The 20,738-nt window shown below is 40.9% G+C and overlaps 1 protein-coding gene across 1 annotated transcript in view; it reads left to right on the forward strand.

The window, feature by feature from the left end:
* The window catches only part of PELI2 (pellino E3 ubiquitin protein ligase family member 2), a 202,642-nt gene that overhangs the window by 48,136 nt on the left and 133,768 nt on the right, over positions 1–20,738 (forward strand). Inside the window, exon 2 of the mRNA XM_061180870.1 lies at positions 4,738–4,867. Coding sequence (XP_061036853.1) covers positions 4,738–4,867 — 130 coding nt within the window. The remainder of the gene's footprint in view (positions 1–4,737; positions 4,868–20,738) is intronic.

The following is a 20,738-nucleotide window of genomic DNA, read 5'->3' on the forward strand; positions in this document are numbered from 1 at the left end:
CCCCTTCCCAGCTGTGCAATTTATGCGTGTTCCAGTCATTCAAGCCTCTTATCTGCCCACTAGGAGCCTCCCTCACAAGGTTTCTTGGCACATAGTAAATGCACAGCAAATGCTATTAAAAAGAATTAATGTGTGAACTCTGAATTTTAAACCAAGAAAAACCATTTCTTACCTTGTGAGGTTTCTTACAAGGGTTTTTCATTGTCCTCTGAAGCTTCCAAATACCTTTACCAGCTATTTGCCCTGCGTATATGAAGAGCTACATTTTCATCACACATTTACTAAATAAGTGGATTTTTTTAGTCTCCAGAATTTTTTTTTAAATTTGAAGCTTGAAAGGCAACTTGTGGGTTTGAATCAAAATACCCTTGTTTAGCAGCTGAGACAGGTATGCCCGCAGCACTTGGAAATCTTATTTCTACAAACTTGCTGGCTGAAACGCTTGCCGGGCCAGACAGCATTCTGACCCTCTTTCGTGGAATAATACTTTTTTGCCTTTATGAGCAAATGCACCTTTAGATTTGGAGGCAAACAATAGTGGGCTGAAGAGTCGACAGGTAGGGAAGTGGGACGGTGGGTGTGGAGCCCTCTTTTGAGGTTCTTGGCTGTGAGAAGATGGGAAGGAGAGAGTCGGCTCACAGTGAGGCTCGGTGCTGGAGGGCTTTGCTTGTTTTTGCATTGCTGGTTTGCTCTGAAGATGGGTGACGTCACCAATGATGTGTTCTTTTCCAAATCATACTTGCGCATTTCTGACTGGCCTCTTAACTGATTAAACACTGTTAAAATTCTCTCTTCTCCTATCTTTGGTAATACAACTTTCTACTGGTCCTGGTCCTTCTGCCTATGACTAAGAAGGGTTTATTTCTTTATTTTTTTGAAGATATAAAAGGTATTTATTTTGTTTAAAATTTACATATGTTGAAAGTCACTTTTTTGACAAATAGTTCTGTGAATTACGGTTTATTTCCTTAAATGGTCATCTTTCCCAGGGTCTGTCCTTGCCTTCTTTACTTTATTCTGTACATTTTCTTGAGTAATCTCATTTGCTCTCATGATTTTAACTTCCACACTTGTATGGTGCAGGCACCCAAGTTTATAACTTCTCTTGCCTCATACATGTCTTCTCCTGGATGTCCCTGTAATTCCTATTTCTAATAATGCCGTCGCCTTGGCCTTGGCCGGTAGCCTATGTGATATTCCCTTTCTCTGTCCCTCGCTTGGTGCGGCCACATCATAGGTCACCAAATACTATTGATTTTTTGCCTTTAAAACCAGGGTCCTCAACTGTAGCTGCAAGTAAGCATCACCTGTGGAACTTTTAAAAGTTCTGTCCCAGAGCTACTGAATCAGCATCTCTTGAGACTTAGGCACGCATATTTTTATGAAGCTTCCCTGATAATTCTCATGCTCATCTAGCATTGAAAACAACTCTCAGCAGAATTTGTTCTCCCACGGTTCTGGAGGCCTCACGTCTTGGAATCAAGGTGTCCGCAAGGCCGTGCTGCCTCTGAAGGCCTTGGGGGAGGGTTCTCCTTTGCCTCTTCCTGCTTGTGGTGGCTCCAGGCGTTCCTTGGCCTGTGATCGTCTAACTCCAGTCTCTGCCTCCATCTTCACCCGGTCGTCTCCTCTCTTTCCCTGTGTGTCTCCCCTAAAGACATTGGTCACTGGATTTAGGGCCCCCAGCAATCCAGGATGATCTCATCTCCAGATCCCTAACTACGTCTGCAGAGACTCTTTTTCCAAGTAAGGTCACCTTCACAGGTTCTGGGACATGGACCTGTCTTTCTGAGGGCCACCCACTATGTTCCTCCTCAGGTTAGGATATTTCTCCCATCCAATCATCCTGACTCTAATCCGGATGTGCATCTTGCATGGTGCTGCCCTTGTGATTACTTTATATGCAATCATGTTAGTCCTTTGCTTACATCTTACCAACTCCCATTCTTCTTAGGGTAAAAGGCCATGCCCCTTGTCATGGAGTACTAGGGGGTTGTAATCTGGACCCTGCCCACCTTTTACCCTCCTAGCCCTCTGCGTCTCTCCTCTTGAACTCTACGCTCCCACAGTACTGAACCACTCCTTGCCTTTGTACATACGATTGCCCTGCGTTCCCCATTTAGTCATCTTGTTCAGATTTCAAGAAAGTTCACACTGTCTCCTCTGTGAGGGCTTCCGGTATGGCTCTTCCCACGTGCTTTGAATGACTAGTGCATCTTGTTGCATAAGTGTTTTATCGCGCTTGTTTTTATGTCTTTCTCTGCTTTTAAGTGGAGAGCTCTGAACACGGGGTGGTTGATATTCATCGTTGCAGCTCTAGTACTTGGCATTATAAATACTGAACGAATGACCATGTAGCTTAACCTGATTCGAAACTGTTCTCATCGTGACACTGTTTTCTCCACTCTTACCTTAATTATTTCCAGCATGATTTTTCACTGGGTGTCGTGTAGATGTATTAAGTAAGCAGGCATATTAAGTGGACTGGCATATTTGCTTAACCTGCAATATCTGTGCATCTCTGCTCAGGCAGTTGAAATGAAAATGTTTTTGCATATGTTAAGGTTGACATTTCTGGTTTTTGTGTTTTCACCTTTATATTAGATATGGCTTTGGGGTTGCAAGTAGCAGAAACCAGCCTGAGTTAGCTGAAACTAAAAAGAATTTCACCGACAAGGGTCAGAGTACATCTGGGCCAATAGAAGCCCTTAAGGACCCTCTTTCCATCTCTTTTTGTTGCTTGTCTCTGTTCATCTGCTTCACTCCTCACTTCTCTGCTGCTTCATCACGGAACAGACTGTGACATCCCCACAGCTCCCGTGCTTCCAGTTTGCAGCTCTGGCCACCCACGCAGACTGGCGGGCGGGTTGTCTCTCGTCCGGCTTTGCGTTTTCCGGGATGAGAATGTCATTGGCCAGCTTGGGCCGGATGTGTGCCTCCAGCTATTCAGCTCCAGGGTGGTGGGGAGGATGCTGGCCTGGCCTTTTCATTCAGACATGATGCCGGGGCTCCGAGCCTTAGGGAGTTCAGGGCTGGATTCCTGAGAAGGGATGGCATGGTGAGCAGATCTCTTCAAAAGCATCTGCCGTGCTCTTACTAGGTTTGATATCCTTGACCAGCAGTATATAGTTGAGAGAAAGATGCAGCGGAGAGCTGGGCAAGTGTGAGGGGCACAAGGAACCTTGCCAGATCTTGTACCAATTGCCTCTAGGCCACAGTGGTGAAAATGTCCCTCTAAATTGTTTAGAGCCCTGCCTTTAATTGATTCACATATGTTTCTCTTAATACAGGATGCTCATCTTGGTTTAAGTGATGCGGAAATATATTAAGACAGTGAGTTTATAATGGTTGTTTACTCATGGATATGTTCTTTGTGGTAGTGATCACAGATATGTTTAAGAAAACAATGCACATTATTCTGATCTTGCCTCAGAAAAAGGAGAGGAATAAGACTTGAAACAAATTATTTTTGTATTTTAGAGACAGTTTCTTGTTGCTGACGTTGCTTTGTGCTGGAAATGGAGACATTAAAAACACAGCAGGAATAATTTCTGGTGATAATTTAAATCCATTGTCATACTGTAGCTACTGAATTGTAAAACAAACACCACAAACCCCTTGTTCCGACTTTTCGCTGTTCTCAGTGGGCCTTGTGTCCCCTTTGCCATACTGGCCACCATGATCTCTGGGATTGACGGACAAGTGGCAAAGGCAGGACTTCCAGGAGAGGGTGGAGCCACCACACCACATGCACTGTCCCTGACTTTGGTGCTCGGAGGGAGCCTTGGAGCTGTCATGTTTATCCACACAAATTTGAAACAATTCCCTTCCTTCTTTCGGTTCTCTTCTTGAAAAGAACTTCTGCCAAGAGGGAGTTGGAGAAATAGATATGGCAGTGTGGCAACATGAGAAGCAGTCAGAACGTACAGGGACCCTTAATCCAGAGTTAGAAAATACAGGTGAAAACGGAAACCCTCCTGCAATCCTGCATTTCTTTTAAACACTGGTACCCGCTTAAGGTATTAATTCAGGAAATCTGCTTAAGGACAGTAATGTTTTCCAGGTGACTTTTAAAGATATTTGTTAGTTTGTGGACTAAAACTCATCTTTTTTACCTTTGGGCTTTTTAATGGTCAACCTTCTTGTAGAGTCATACTTTATGTTTAATTTTGCAGGCTAGTTTTTGCTAACCTGACAGTGTAGGGTTCAAATGGCAATGGGAATGAAGGTAGAGAATTCTGAACTTTTAAGAATGCAAGTAACTAAATTTGGTCTTACAAATAAAGATCCTACAGACATTAACGTGATTTGCGAGTGAGAGATGAGGTTTAATTAGAATGCTAGTTTCTAACTAGTTCATTTAAAAATATTTCTTGAGTGTTTCTCCGGGGCCCATTAGGACGGCGCTTGCTGAGTTGAGCCAGCACTAATACGGCCTCTGCAGAATTCTCATTTGCTTATTTATACTCGGTCTCTTCTGAAAAGATTTGAAGAGTCTGACTTTATAGAATAGGAAACCTGTAATTACTTGGTACATCACTCTTAAATTAAGTTTCTGGAAGTGATTTGAATTTCATTATAGCCGAAGTCTGTGAACAGTCTGTTTTGTGTCCCTTTTGTGGGGCGGTTAGTGGGCAAGTCTTTGTGAGCATTCCTGTCTTTTCCCTTAGGCCATCGAACTTTTATTCTTAATGCCTTTAAAATCTACAAATAAATGAACCCTCTCATCTCTCTGTATAGGTACAATGGTGCTTTACCTAATGGAGACAGAGGCCGGAGGAAAAGCAGATTTGCCCTCTACAAGCGGCCGAAGGCTAACGGAGTCAAACCCAGCACGGTCCATGTGATATCCACGCCGCAGGCATCCAAGGTAGGGGCTCCTTGGAATGGAGAGGGCCGGCGGGGACTCACGGTTACTCCTGATGAGCCACTCTTCCCTTTCGGTCTCATTTCTCTGTGGGACAGTTTCTCAACCATTTGAGCTGGATAATCTTTGTTGTGAAGGGCTGTCCTGTGCATTGTATGTTTCGCAGCATCCCTGGCCTCTGCCCACTAGATGCCAGTGGCACCTCAACCCCCCCACCCCCAACTGCCACCACCATCGACACAACCAAAAGTAGCTCCAGAGCTTGCCACATGTCCCCTCCCCTCCCCCCTCCCCCTCCCCTCCCCCTCCCCTCCCGCCCCTCCCCTCCCCTCCCACCCCACCCCTCTCCTCCCACACCTCCCCTCCCCTCCCCTCCCCTCCCCGCCCCTCCCTTCTGTCCCCCAGTCCTCACCCCATAATGAACCACTGATTTAGGATATAGTGGAATCAGCATATTATCAATTTAGAATAGTTATGGTTGAAAGATAAATGATGTTCTTTATCCTGAAGAGAGTTTTTATGTTAAATTTTGATATAAACCTCACTAAGATTTGCTGTTTTCCTTCTGTTACTTAAGGAGTGGGTGTTTTCACATAATCTACATGTACATGGAATTGAATTTGTGTAATTATTAGAAAGATTGGAAGTAAACAGAGCTAAGTGCTATAAGAAGTCTGTGATACATATTTCCTCTTGTAAGTTTGAAGTATATAAAATGTTCATTTTTTTATGATTATTTCATTTGTTTTTTGATACATAAGTGGAGGGGAACCCTGAATTTCCATTCTGGCTGATATAGTCTGTTAGATTATCTTTTAATTAAATACATTACTTAATGTATAATATAGTTTCCTTTTTATAAAATAATTATATTTACCTGAGGTATTTCATATGGAGCACTGGCTCTACATGTTTGTTTACCATAATAGGTTTGGACCATGTGGAATAAATAAGAGACTTGCTTCCCATTTTTTACTGAAAACCCATGGTTCAAAGAGAAATGAACAGCTTCATGGAAGCATATGTGGTATTTATACTCAGTCTTAGCAACAGATCACCTCTGTTAACGTTTTTATAAAAAGTTCCGGTTGTTCTTTCTGAAGCAGTGCCACGGAAAAAGTTTGTGAGAATGTGCCAATTCAGATTGTCTTGTATTAGGGAGGGAATGGTTAGATGAGAAAATATCAAACACCAAGGAAACAAGAAAGAATAATACATAGTGGCCAAGTTTTAGGCTAGAAAAAGGGAAATAAAGTGAAAGTTTTAGGAAGGGAAGGACACTTGATAGGGTAAACAAAGGAAATCAGCCTTACAAAGATTCTGAGAAAAGGAGGAAGTGAAATGGCAACAGAATCTTGGAAGGTCAAGGAAGTATGAGAAATGCTTTATAGTCCTAAAATATTTGGAGGGGAAGGATACCAAGACAAATGTTTTTAAGCATGTGATGATGCCAAAAATATTCTGATATTATAGACGCGGTCTTTATAATTTTGTCTATATGTTGATATTTATCTTTCCTTTCTCTGGCTCTGTACCTTTTTACATTTACTTTTTTTTTTAATCCAAATTTTATATTAATACAATGGCTTCAGATATTTAAAAAAAATTCGTAGAGCTCTTCCGTTACACAGGCTTCATGTTACAATAGAATATGAAATATATCTTCCAATAGCTACTATTAGAAGATCATGGCTCTTCTGTACTCATTAGCCACCTCCATCAGCTCCAGTTTTAGCTTTTTCTATTTTACCTTTATACCTAGATTTTATCTGACGTTATTTGGATTATAAGTCTTTTGGAAGCTGTCTGTCTAAATCTGTTTAAAAAAAAATCGCTGAGAGTAGTATAGTAGGGACAATTGGGTTTTGGTCTTTTTTTTTAAATTAATTAATTAATTAATTTTATTTTTGACTGTGTTGGGTCTTCGTTTCTGTGCGAGAGCTTTCTCTAGTTGCGGCGAGCGGGGGCCACTCTTCATCGCGGTGCGCGGGCCTCTCACTGTCGCGGCCTTTCTTGTTGTGGAGCACAGGCTCCAGATGCACAGGCTCAGTAGTTGTGGCTCACGGGCCCGGTTGCTCTGCGGCATGTGGGATCTTCCCAGACCAGGGCTCGAACCCGTGTCCCCTGCATTGGCAGGCAGATTCTCAACCACTGCGCCACCAGGGAAGCCCTTGGTCTTTTTTTTAAAATAAATTTGTGTATTTTTGGCTGTGTTGGATCTTCATTGCTGCACACGGGCTTTCTCTAGTTGTGGCGAGCAGGGGCTACTCTTCGTTGCGGTGTGCGGGCTTCTCATTGTGGTGGCTTCTTTTGTTGTGGAGCACAAGCTCTAGAGCGCAGGCTCAGTAGTTGTGGTGCACAGGCTTAGTTGCTCTATGGCATGTGGGATCTTCCCGGACCAGGGCTCGAACCCATGTCCCCTGCACTGGCAGGCGGATTCTTAACCACTGCGCCACCAGGGAAGTCCCAGGTTTTGGTCTTATAACCTGTAAAAAAAAAAAAACATTCTCAGGGCCTCAGTTTCCTCATTTATAAAATGAGTTAGCTATGGGCAGAAGCCATGTTAAATCAGGAAAGATACTTTGGTTATAAGCAACAGAAATGATTCTGGCTAAAACAAACAAAGCAAACATGGAGACATTATTAAAGGTTAGGGTAGGCACAGCTCTCAGAATCAGGGGAAAATTTGAGTAACCAGGTTTTGTGAGAGAAGAGAACCAGAGTAGCCACAGGAGTTAACATAGATATTCTTTCCAGGGTGTTATAAAGTGGCTCCAACTACCTTCAATCACTTTGAAAGGTTTTTAATTTTCAGGAAAGAGAATCTGATAGGCCCATACCGGGTCAGTCAACCATGTCCAAGGGAGATGAATGGACCAGACATATTTATTGTGAGCTGATCACCTACCCCATATCGCCTTTCTCTTATTTATCTTGGTACCTGTATGTTGGGGGCCTTGTGCATAGTATGTCATCCTACCTGAACCTAGCACCTTAGTCACAAATCCCTCCCTCCTCCTGTTCCGCCTCAAACTCCCATCCCCGGACCGTGTTGCCCTGCCGCTCCTGCTGCCACCTGCTCTGCTGGCCCCCTAGACAAAGTCTCTTAGGTATTTAACCTTTTCTTCAAATGCTCCTTCTACTACCTCACCTTAACTGAATCCTGGTTTTTCACTAATATGTTCTTTTCCATCTTTTCCAGTTCATGGCATTAGAAATGATTTCATTTTGTTTCCATTTCAGTCTCTTCTTTTGTAACCCTACATTATTCATCTAAGCTCTCTCTTCCCCTACTCCTCCTGCCCTCACTGACCTGTAGATCACCCTTCTGCTTGTTTCGGTGACTCCGTCCCCAGCTTAGTCTCTGTGACTCCCCAGGCTGTATTCAACCGAACATGAGCATCCATGGTGCATAGTGCTGTAACTCTTTCAGTTTCAAGGACTGTCACTTCTGTTCTACATTTCCCACAGATATAGTGGACCTTATAGCCCATTGTCACTTGTAAGTTACCATAACCTCTAGTTCACTCTACTCGTGTACACATATACTCTCCTTATCAGATTTCATCAGAGCATCCAGCCCTTTAGCCTGTCCTTATTTGCCATGGTTGTTAGCCCACTTGGCTCTTCCAGTTATGTGTTAACTTCGCCCCAGATTCCCTTTCTCACCCTTCTTTGTGCGTCTCTGGCTCTGGGCCCTTCCCAGGCCCTGCCGGATTGTTTTTCTCATCTTCCTTCTCTCTCACCCTATTTCCCATCAGAAGGCCAGGGTGTGTGGTAGTACTTGGCAAAGGCTGTTTGACCGGAACCAGCAGTGCTTTCCTGTGAAATTTGTGATTCTGCAGTATTGGTAATGAAAGGGTCATCTTTGACTGGAGTTGTGCAAGTGAGCTCTGGAAGGGTGGGGTGGTTACCACTGTTAGAATTGGAGTGCTTGGCCTTTGACTATGCTTCTTTTCCCTCTGCCCCAGTCATTCCTTCTGCACCACAGTCTGGGGGCAGACCAGGGAGACCCCTTTGCTGATGGCAGTGGCAGCTGGGAAATGGGCCCTCTTAGTCTTCCATGCATCCCCGTGTCCAAGCTAAGTCAGATGAGGGTGGCAAGTATGTGCCACTGTTGTGTAATTGCTATTTGTGTAATCACGATTTGTGTAATCTTCATTTGTGTACATATTTGCTCTTGAAATAGTAATACTCAAAGATATTTCTCCTGTTATATAAGGTGTTAAAAGAAAAACCTGAAGCCCTGTTTTACTTTTAGCAGTTCTATTACATAGATATAGGGCATTTAGCAATTTATTCATCCACGAATATTTATCTAGTCCTTTTCTGCGGCCAGCCATCATGCTAGGTATTGGATGTACTACGGGGACCAAAACATGTCCGCGTGGAGCTAATCGTCTCGTGAGTAGGCAAACAATAAGTAATCACGTGGATGCACATTTATCTGAATATTTTGAAAAGCATGGTGCAGAAAAAGAATAAGGCGCTATGAGAAGAGGAGGCACAGAGTTTAGTCTGGGTGGATGGGGGAGGATCTCTGAGGAAGTGGCCTGTGAGCTGCGAGCTGAAGGGTAAAGAGGAGTTAGCCAGGCGAGCAGGGAGGTCTAGAGCTCTTGGGGTCCTGGTTGGAGAATTTGGATTTTTTTCCAAGGGGAAACATTGAAGGGTGTTTAGCAGAGGGAGTGGCAGAATATGACTGAGAATTTAAGTCGATTTATGCTTGTTCATTTACTTCTTGATGATGTGGGGCAACGATTTTGCTCTTATTTAACCTGTAAACAGTAGATGGTTGTGGTGGGGATGGTGATGGTGCCTGATGAGTAAATATTTTGCTGGTAACGTGGTTTAAATTTAGCAACATTACTGTGGAAAACTCTTCATCATGGTTTTCCCTTCTTAGATTGTGCTTTATGGAAATCTCCTTTTTTGGGTATTTTTACTTTAAAAAAGTAATTGAATATCGCTTTGTTCCAGTTGGCATTATTTCAGAATGGAAAATATCAGTGGTCTAGGAGTGACAGTTCAGAGAAAAATTGGGGCTATTTAATGTGGTTGTTACAACCAGGACTGCTCTTAAGCTCTTCGTACTGCGATGGTTCTACTGGTTGACAAGATATTAAAACTCTTCCTTATCAGTCAGTGAATAATGTAATAGTAACTGTGAGAAGTGGTAAAAACTAATAATACAAATTTCAGTGTGAACTCATTAGTTCAAGCTAATTTTCTAGGCTTTAGTGGGGTCTGTTTTTGCAGCACTCACTAACTGTCTGTCCAGCCTGTCTCTTAGAGACAGTGGTGGCATATCTCCACTGCACATTCATTGTGAAGCTGGAGCCTTCTGTTCTTGCAAAGAATCATCTGTTTATCATTATCCTCAGATTTTTAAATTGCTGTAGCTTTTTTTTTCTTTTTAACATCTTTATTGGAGTATAATTGCTTTACAATGGTGTGCTAGTTTCTGCTTTATAACAAAGTGTATCAGTTATACATATACATATGTCCCCATACCTCTTCCCTCTTGCATCTCCCTCCCTCCCACCCTCCCTATCCCACCCCTCTAGGTGGTCACAAAGCACCGAGCTGATCTCCCTGTGCTATGCGGCTGCTTCCCACTAGCTATCTATTTTACGTTTGGTAGTGTATATATGTCCATGCCACTCTCTCACTTTGTCCCAGCTTACCCTTCCCCCTCCCCGTATCCTCAAGTCCATTCTCTAGTAGGTCTGCACCTTTATTCCCATCTTGCCCCTAGGTTCTTCATGACCATTTTTTTTTTTTTTTTAGATTCCATATGTATGTGTTAGCATATGGTATTTGTTTTTCTCTTTCTGACTTACTTCACTTTGTATGAGAGTCTCTTGGTCCATCCACCTCACTACAAATAACTGTTTCGTTCCTTTTTATGGCTGACAAATATTCCATTGTATATATGTGCCACATCTTCTTTATCCATTCATCTGTTGATGGACACTTCGGTTGATTCCATGTCCTGGCTATTGTAAATAGAGCTGCAATGAACATTTTGGTACATGACTCTTTTTGAATTATGGTTTTCTCAGGGTATATGCCCAGTAGTGGGATTGCTGGGTCGTATGGTAGTTCTGTTTTTAGTTTTTTAAGGAACGTCCATACTGTTTTCCATAGTGGCTGTATCAATTTACATTCCCACCAACAGTGCAAGAGGATTCCCTTTTCTCCACACCCTCTCCAGCATTTATTGTTTGTAGATTTTTTGATGGTGGCCATTCTGACTGGTGAGAGATGATATCTCATTGTAGTTTTGATTTGCATTTCTCTAATGATTAATGATGTTGAGCATTCTTTCATGTGTTTCTTGGCAATCTGTATATCCTCTTTGGAGAAATGTCTATATAGGTCTTCTGCCCATTTTTGGATTGGGTTGTTTGTTTTTTTAATATTGAGCTGCATGAGCTGCTTGTAAATTTTGGAGATTAATCCTTTGTCAGTTGCTTCATTTGCAAGTATTTTCTCCCATTCAGAGGGTTGTCTTTTCATCTTGTTTATGGTTTCCTTTGCTGTGCAAAAGCTTTTAAGTTTCATTAGGTCCCATTTGTTTGTTTTTATTTTTATTTCCATTTCTCTAGGAGGTGGGTCAAAAAGGATCTTGCTGTGATTTATGTCATAGAGTGTTCTGCCTATGTTTTCCTCTAAGAGTTTGATGGTGTCTGGCCTTACATTTAGGTCTTTAATCCATTTTGAGTTTATTTTTGTGTATGGTGTTAGGAAGTGTTCTAATTTCATTCTTTTACATGTAGCTGTCTAGTTTTCCCAGCACCACTTATTGAAGAGGCTGTCTTTTCTCCACTGTATATTCTTGCCTCCTTTATCAAAGATAAGGTGACCATATGTGCATGGGTTTATCTCTGGGCTTTCTATCCTCTTCCATTGATCTATATTTCTGTTTCTGTGTCAGTACCCTACTGTCTTGATTACTGTAGCTTTGTAGTATAGTCTGAAGTCCAGGAGCCTGATTCCTCCAGCTCCATTTTTCTTTCTCAAGATTGCTTTGGCTATTCGGGGTCTTTTGTGTTTCCATACAAATTGTGAACTTTTTTGTTCTAGTTCTGTGAAAATTGCCAGTGGTAGTTTGATAGGGATTGCATTGAGTCTGTAGATTGCTTTGGGTAGTAGAGTCAGTTTCACAATGTTGATTCTTCCAATCCAAGAACATGGTATATCTCTCCATCTATTTGTATCATCTTTAATTTCTTTCATCAGTGTCTTATAATTTTCTGCATACAGGTCTTTTGTCTCCTTAGCTAGGCTTATTCCTAGATATTTTATTCTTTTTGTTGCAATGGTAAATGGGAGTGTTTTCTTAATTTCACTTTCAGATTTTTCATCATTAGTGCATAGGAATGCAAGAGATTTCTGTGCATTAATTTTGTATCCTGCTACTTTACCAAATTCATTGATTAGCTGTAGTAGTTTTCTGGTAGCATCTTTAGGATTCTCTATGTATAGTATCATGTCATCTGCAAACAGTGACAGCTTTACTTCTTCTTTTCCAATTTGGATTCCTTTAATTTCTTTTTCTTCTCTGATTGCTGTGGCTAAAACTTCCAAAACTATGTTGAGTAATAGTGGTGAGAGTAGGCAACCTTGTCTTGTTCCTGATCTTAGTGGATGGTTTCAGTTTTTCACCCTTGAGGACGATGTTGGCTGTGGGTTTGTCATATATGGCCTTTATTATGTTGAGGAAAGTTCCCTCTATGCCTATTTTCTGGAGGGTTTTTATCATAAATGGGTGTTGAATTTTGTCGAAAGCTTTCTCTGCGTCTATTGAGAGGATCATATGGTTTTTCTCCTTCAGTTTGTTAATGTGGTGTATCACATTGATTGATTTGAGTATATTGAAGAATCCTTTCATCCTGGGATAAACCCCACTTGATCATAGTGTATGATCCTTTTAATATGCTGTTGGATTCTGTTTGCTAGTATTTTGTTGAGGATTTTTGCATCTATGTTCGTCAGTGATATTGGCCTGTAGTTTTCTTTCTTTGTGACATCTTTGTCTGGTTTTGGTATCACAGTGATGGTGGCCTCATAGAATGAGTTTGGGAGTGTTCCTCCCTCTGCTATATTTTGGAGGAGTTTGGGAAGGATAGGTGTTAGCTCTTCTCTAAATGTTTGATAGAATTCGCCTGTGAAGCCATCTGGTCCTGGGCTTTTGTTTGTTGGAAGACTTTTAATCACAGTTTCAATTTCAGTGCTTGTGGTTGGTCTGTTCATATTTTCTATTTCTTCCTGGTTCAGTCTCGGCAGGTTGTGCATTTCTAAGAATTTGTCCATTTCTTCCAGGTTGTCCATTTTATTGGCATATAGTTGCTTGTAGTAATCTCTCATGATCCTTTGTATTTCTGCAGTGCCAGTTGTTACTTCTCCTTTTTCATTTCTAATTCTATTAATTTGAGTCTTCTCCCTTTTTTTCTTGATGAGTCTGGCTAATGGTTTATCAATTTTGTTTATCTTCTCAAAGAACCAGCTTTTAGTTTTATTGATCTTTGCTATCGTTTCCTTCATTTCTTTTTCATTTACTTCTGATCTGATCTTTATGATTTCTTTCCTTCTGCTAACTTTGGGGTTTTTTTGTTCTTCTTTCTCTAATTGCTTTAGGTGTAAGGTTAGGTTGTTTATTTGAGATGTTTCTTGTTTCTTAAGGTAGGATTGTATTGCTATAAACTTCCCTCTTAGAACTGCTTTTGCTGCATCCCATAGGTTTTTGGTCATCGTGTTTTCATTGTCATTTGTTTCTAGGTATTTTTTGATTTCCTTTTTTATTTCTTCAGTGATCTCTTGGTTATTAAGTAGTGTGTTGTTTAGCCTCCATGTGTTTGTATTTCTTACAGATTTTTTTCCTGTAATTGATATCTAGTCTCATAGCGTTGTGGTTGGAAAAGATACTTGGTACGATTTCAATTTTCTTAAGTTTACCAAGGCTTGATTTGTGACCCAAGATATGATCTATCCTGGAGACTGTTCCATGAGCACTTGAGAAGAATGTGTATTCTGTTGTTTTTGGATGGAATGTCTTATAAATATCAATTAAGTCCAACTTGCTTAATGTATCATTTAAAGCTTGTGTTTCCTTATTTATTTTCATTTTGGATGATCTGTCCATTGGTGCGAGTGGGGTGTTAAAGTCCCCTACTATGATTGTGTTACTGTCAATTTCCCCTTTTATGGCTGTTAGTATTTGCCTTATGTATTGAGGTGCTCCTATGTTGGGTGCATAAATATTTACAATTGTTATATCTTCTTCTTGGAATGATCCCTTGATCATTATGTAGTGTCTTTCTTTTTCTCTTATAAAAGTCTTTATTTTAAAGTCTATTTTGTTTGATGTGAGAATTGCTACTCCAGCTTTCTTTTGATTTCCATTTGCATGGAATATCTTTTTCCATCCCCTCACTTTCAGTCTGTATGTATCCCTAGGTCTGAAGTGGGTCTCTTGTAGACAGCATATATATGGGTCTTGTTTTTGTATCCATTCAGCCAATCTATGTCTTTTGGTTGGAGAATTTAATCCATTTACATTTAAGGTAATTATTGATATATATGTTCCTATTACCATTTTCTTAATTGTTTTGGGTTTATTATTATAGGCCTTTTCCTTCTCTTGTGTTTCCTGCCTAGAGAAGTTCCTGTAGCATTTGTTGTAAAGCTGGTTTGGTGGTGCTGAATTCTCTTAGCTTTTGCTTGTCTGTAAAGGTCTTAATTTCTCTGTCAAATCTGAATGAGATCCTTACCGGGTAGAGTAATCTTGGTTGTAGGTTTTTCTCCTTCCTCACATTAAGTATGTCCTGCCACTCCCTTCTGGCTTGCAGAGTTTCTGCTGAATGATCAGCTGTTAACCTTATGGGGATTCCCTTATGTGTTATTTGTTGTTTTTCCCTTGCTGCTTTTAATATTTGTTCTTTGTATTTAATTTTTGATAGTTTTATTAATATGTGTCTTGGCGTGTTTCTCCTTATATTTATCCTGTATGGGACTCTGTGCTTCCTGGATTTGATTAACTATTTCCTTTCCCATATTAGGGAAGTGTTCAACTATAATCTCTTCAAATATTTTCTGAGTGCCTTTCTTTTTCTCTTCTTCTTCTGGGACCCCTATAATTCGAATGTTGGTGCGTTTAATGTTGTCCCAGTGGTCTCTGAGACTGTCCTCAATTCTTTTCTTTCTTTTCTCTTCATTCTGCTCTGCAGTAGTTATTTCCACTATTTTTTCTTCCAGGTCACTTTTCCATTCTTCTGCCTCAGTTATTCTGCTATTGATCCCTTATAGAGAATTTCTGATTTCATTTATTGTGTTGTTCATCACTGTTTGTTTGCTCTTTAGTTCTTCTAGTTCCTTCTTAAATGTTTATTGTATTTTCTCCATTCTATTTTCAAGATTTTGGATCATCTTTACTATCATTATTCTGCATTCTTTTTCAGGTAGACTGCGTATTTCCTCTTCATTTGTTAGGTCTGGTGGGTTTTTGCCTTGCTCCTTCATCTGCTGTGTGTTTCTCTGTCTTCTCATTTTGCTTAACTTACCGTGTTTGGGGTCTCCTTTTCACAGGCTGCAGATTTGTAGTTCCCGTTGTTTTTGGTGCCTGTCCCCAGTGGCTAAGGTTGGTTCAGTGGGTTTTGTAGGCTTCCTGGTGGAGGCGACTAGTGCCTGTGTTCTGGTGGATGAGGTTGGATCTTGTCTTTCTGGTGGGCAGGTCCACGTCTGGTGGTGTGTTTTGGGGTGTCTGTGGCCTTATTATGGTTTTAGGCAGCCTCTCTGCTAATGGGTGGGGCTGTGTTCCTGTCTTGCTAGTTGTTTGGCATAGGGTGTCCTGCACTGTAGCTTGCTGGTCGTTGAGTGGAGCTGGGTCTTGGCGTTGAGATGGAGATCTCTGGGAGATTTTCACTGTTTGATATTATGTGGAGCTGGGAGGTCTCTTGTGGACCAGTGTCCTGAACTTGGCTCTCCCACCTCAGTGGCACAGCCCTGACGCCTGGCTGGAGCACCAAGAGCCTGTCCTCCGCATGGCTCAGAATAGAAGGGAGGAGAAAAAGAAAGAACGAAAGAAAGAAGAAGATAAAATAAAATAAAGTTATTAAAATAAAAAATAATTATTAAGAAAAAAATTTTTTTAAGTAATAAAAAAATAAAAAGAAAAGGACAGAACCCTAGGACAAATGGTAAAAGCAAAGCTATACAGACAAAATTACACACAGAAGCATACACCTACACACTCACAAAAAGAGAAAAAGGGAAAAAATATATATATATCGTTGCTCCCAAAGTCCACCTCCTCAATTTGGGATGATTCGTTGTCTATTCAGGTATTCCACAGATGCAGGTTCATCAAGTTGATTGTGGGGATTTAGTCCGCTGCTCCTGAGGCTGCTGGGAGATATTTCTCTTTCTCTTCTTTGTTCGCACAGCTTCACACAGCTCCCGGGTTTGGCTTTGGATTTGGCCCCACCTCTGCATGTAGGTCTCCTGAGGGCGTCTGTTCTTCGCTCAGACAGGACGGGATTAAAGGAGCAGCTGCTTCCGGGGCTCTAGTTCGCTCAGGCCGGGGGGTGGGGGTGCGGTGGGGGGGGGAAGGGAGGGGTACGGAGGCGGGGCGAGCCTTTGGCGGCAGAGGCCGTCGTGATGTTGCAACAGCCTGAGGCGCCGCGCGTTCTTCCGGGGAAGTTGTCCCTGGATCATGGGACCCTGGCAGTGGCGGGCTGCGCAGGCTCCCAGGAGGGGCGGTGTGGAGAGTGACCTGTGCTCGCACACAGGCTTCTTGGTGGCGGCAGCAGCAGCCTTAGCGTCTCATGCCCGTCTCTGGGGTCCGCGCTGATCGCCGCGGCTCGCGCCTGTCTCTGGAGCTCCTTTAAGCGGCGCTCTGAATCCCCTCTCCTCGCGCACCAGGAAACAAAGAGGCAAGAAAAAGTCTCTTGCCTCTTCGGCAGCTGCAGACTTTTTCCCGGACTCCCTCCCGGCTAGCTGTGGTGCACTAACCCCTTCAGGCTGTGTTCACGCCGCCGACCCCAGTCCTCTCCCTGCGATCCGACCTCTGAAGCCCGAGCCTCAGCTCCCAGCCCCCACCCGCCCCGGCGGGTGAGCAGACAAGCCTCTCGGGCTGGTGAGTGCTGGTTGGCACCGCTCCTCTGTGCGGGAATATCTCTCTACTTTGCCCTCCGCACCCCTGTGGCTGCGCTCTCCTCCGTGGCTCCGAAGCTTCCCCCGTCTGCCACCCGCAGTCTCCGCCCGCGAAGGGGCTTCCTAGTGTGTGGAAACCTTTCCTCCTTCACAGCTCCCTCCCAGAGGTGCAGGTCCCGTCCCTATTCTTTTTTCTCTGTTTTTTCTTTTTTCTTTTGCCCTACCCAGGTACGTGGGGAGGTACTTGCCTTTTGGGAGGTCTGAGGTCTTCTGCCGGCGTTCAGTAGGTGATCTGTAGGAGTTGTTCCACATGTAGATTTATTTCTGATGTATTTGTGGGGAGGAAGGTGATCTCCGTGTCTTACTCTTCTGCCGTCTTGAAGCTCCTCTCCCGCTACAGCTTTTAAATAGTTTTTATTTTGGCTTCTTTCATTGTTACCACACTACAATTCTTGAGTTAGTAGTGCCTGGTGTTTTGATATTTATAAGTACAAGAATTAATTTTATTATTTTATTATAAATGAAGAGGCAGCAAAGTTTTATTCTTTTAGATATCATAAACATGAATATTCTGAATCTGTCAGAGAAGATAAAAAAGGAATATTAATAGAAAGTTGAAGTCCAGAATATCTCTTGATACTATACAGGAATACAAACCTAAAACAGATAATTTGTATTTCTAGGATGAAACACAGTTTATTTTGACAAAAAATATAAACATGAACAACCTTTTTTTAAATTTATTTTTTACTGAAGTATAGTTGAATTACAGGGTTGTGTTCATTACTACTGTACAGCAAATGAACAACCTATCTTTATACCTCAAGGGACTAGCAAAAGAACAAACTAAGCCCAAAGTTAGTAGAAAAAGGGAATAATAAAGATCAGAGCAGAAATAAATGAACGAGACAAAAAAGGCAATAGAAGAGATTAATGAAACTAAGAGTTGTTTTTTTGAAATGTAAACAAAATAGACATCTTTAGCTAGATTCAACAAGAAAAAAAGAGAGGGGACTCAAAATTAGAAATGAAAGAGATGTTACAACTGATACCACAGAAGTAAAAGGATCACAAGAGACTGGTGTGAACAACCATACACCAGCAAATTGGTCAACCTAGGAGAAATAAATTCCTAAAAACATAAAACCTTCCAAGCCTGAATCATGGAGAAATAGAAAATCTGAACAGACCAATTACTAGTAAGGAGATTGGATCAGTAATCAAAAACCTCCCAACAAACAAAAGTCCAGGACCAGATGACTTCTGGTGAATTCCACCAAATGTTTAAAGATGAATTAATACCAGTCGTTCTCAAATTCTTCCAAAAATTGAAGAGGAGGGGACACTTTCAAACTCATTTTATAAGACCAGCATTCCCAAATACCAAAACCAGACAAGGACACTACAAGAAAAGGAAAATGCATGCCCATATTCCTGATTAACATAGAAGCAAAAATCCTCAACAAAATTTTTTTTTAATAAAGGGAATTTCATATAGAGAACTGACTGTACATTTGCCAGAGGTGCAGACGGAGAAGTAGAGGTCCTGGAGGAGTAAAGAGGAAGAAGGGGTGATACCTAAGGATTAGAAGCTGCTAACATCCCTGAGTTGAAACCCATTACAGCATCTGTTGCAGTTCTATTTTTAAAAGCTATCTCAGTTGGTTCTGGATACATCAAAAGGTGCTTTTTTTTTTTGTGATGTTTATCATATATCAAGTCTTTTTTTTTTTTAACTTTTTATCTTATATTGGAGTGGAAGGGTAGCAGGAGGGATAGTTAGGGAGTTTGGGATTGACATGTACACACTGCTATATTTAAAAGGGATAACCAACAAGGACCTACTGTATAGCACAGGGAACTCTACTCAATATCATGTAACAACCTAAATGGGAAAAGAATTTGAAAAAGAATAGATGCATGTATATGTATAACTGAATCACTTTGCTGTACACCTGAAACTAACACAACATTGTTGATCAACTATACTCCAATATAAAATAAAAAGTCAACAAAATTTTAACAAACCAAATTTAACAGTACATTAAAAGGATCATACACCATGATCAAGAGAGATTTATTCCAAGGATGCAAGGATGGTTCAACACCTGCAGATCAATCAGTGTGATAAACCACATTAACAATATGAGGGATAAAAACCATGCGTTCATCTCAATAAGTGCAAAAAAAGCATTTGACAAAAAATGCAACTTCCATTTATGATTTTTAAAAAAACCCAACAAACTGAGTACAGAGGGAATGTACCTCAACATAATAAAGGCCATATATGATAAGCCCATAGCTTGTTCTGTAAGATCAGGAGCAAGACAAGGATGCCCACTCTGGCCAGTTTTATTCAACATAGTACTGGAAGTGAAGTCCTAGCCAGAGCAATTAGGGGGAAAAGAAGAAAAAGAAAGAAAGAAAGGAAGGAAGGGAGGGAAGGAAGAAGGAAGGAAGGAAGGAAGGAAGAGGGAGGGAGGAAAGAAAGAAAAGAAAAGAAAGAAAGGGCATCCAAACTGGAAAGGAAGAAGTAAAATTGTCTCTATTTGCAGATGACTTGAAATTGCATATAGAAAACCCTAGAGATTCCACCAAAAAACTTTTAGAACTAACAAATGAATTCAGTAAAGTTGTAGGGTACAAAAGTCAATGTACAAAATTCAGTAATGAATTATCAGAGTAATGAAGAAAAAAATCTCATTTACAGTTGCATCTAAAAGAATAAAATACTTCAGAATAAATTTAACCAAGGAGGTGAAAGATCTATATGCCAAAAACAGAAGTCATTGATGAAAGAAATTGAAAAAGACACAAATAAATGGAAAGATAGTCTGTGCTCATGGATTGGAAGAATCAATACTGTTAAAATGTTCATACTACCCAAAGCAATCTACAGATTCAATGCAATCTCTATGAAAATTTCAGTAGCATTTTTCACAAACATAGAACAAACTATCCTAAAATTTATATGGAATTACACAAGACCCCAAATAGCCAAAGCAACCGTAAGAAAGAACAACAAAACTGGAGGTATCACATTCCCTGATTTCAGACTATATTACAAAGTAATTACATAGTAATCAAAACAGTTTGGTATTGGCACAAGAACAGATACATAGATCAATGTAACGGAATAGAGAACCCAGAAATAAACCCACACATATATGGTCAATTTATGACGAAGGAGCCAAGAATACTCCATGGGGAAAAGATGGTCTCTTCAATAAATGGTGTTGGAAAAATTGGACATTCACGTGCAAAAGAATGAAACCAGGCCACATACACAAAAATCAACTCAATGGATTAAAGATTTGAATATAAGTCCTGAAACCATAATACTCCTAGAAGAAACTCCTAGAAAAAGACAGCTTTTTGACATTAGTCTTGGTGATGATTTCTTGGATTTGACACCAAAAGCAAAGGCAATAAAAGCAAAAATAAACAAGTGGGTTTATACCAAACGTTAAGACTTTTGCAGAGCAAAGGAAACTATCAACGAAATGAAGAGGCAACCTACTGAATGGGAGAAAATATTTGTAAATCATGTGTCTGATAAGGGGTTAATGGCCAAAATATATAAAGAACTCATATAACTCAATAGCAAAGCAAACAAACCCAAACAATATGATTAAAAAATGGGCAAAAGGTCTTAAAAGACATTTTTCCAAAGAAGATGTCCAAATGGCCAATAGGTACATGAAAAGGTACTCAGCATCAC

Source organism: Eubalaena glacialis, chromosome 2 (genome assembly GCF_028564815.1).
Source record: "Eubalaena glacialis isolate mEubGla1 chromosome 2, mEubGla1.1.hap2.+ XY, whole genome shotgun sequence".
NCBI lineage: Eukaryota > Metazoa > Chordata > Mammalia > Artiodactyla > Balaenidae > Eubalaena > Eubalaena glacialis.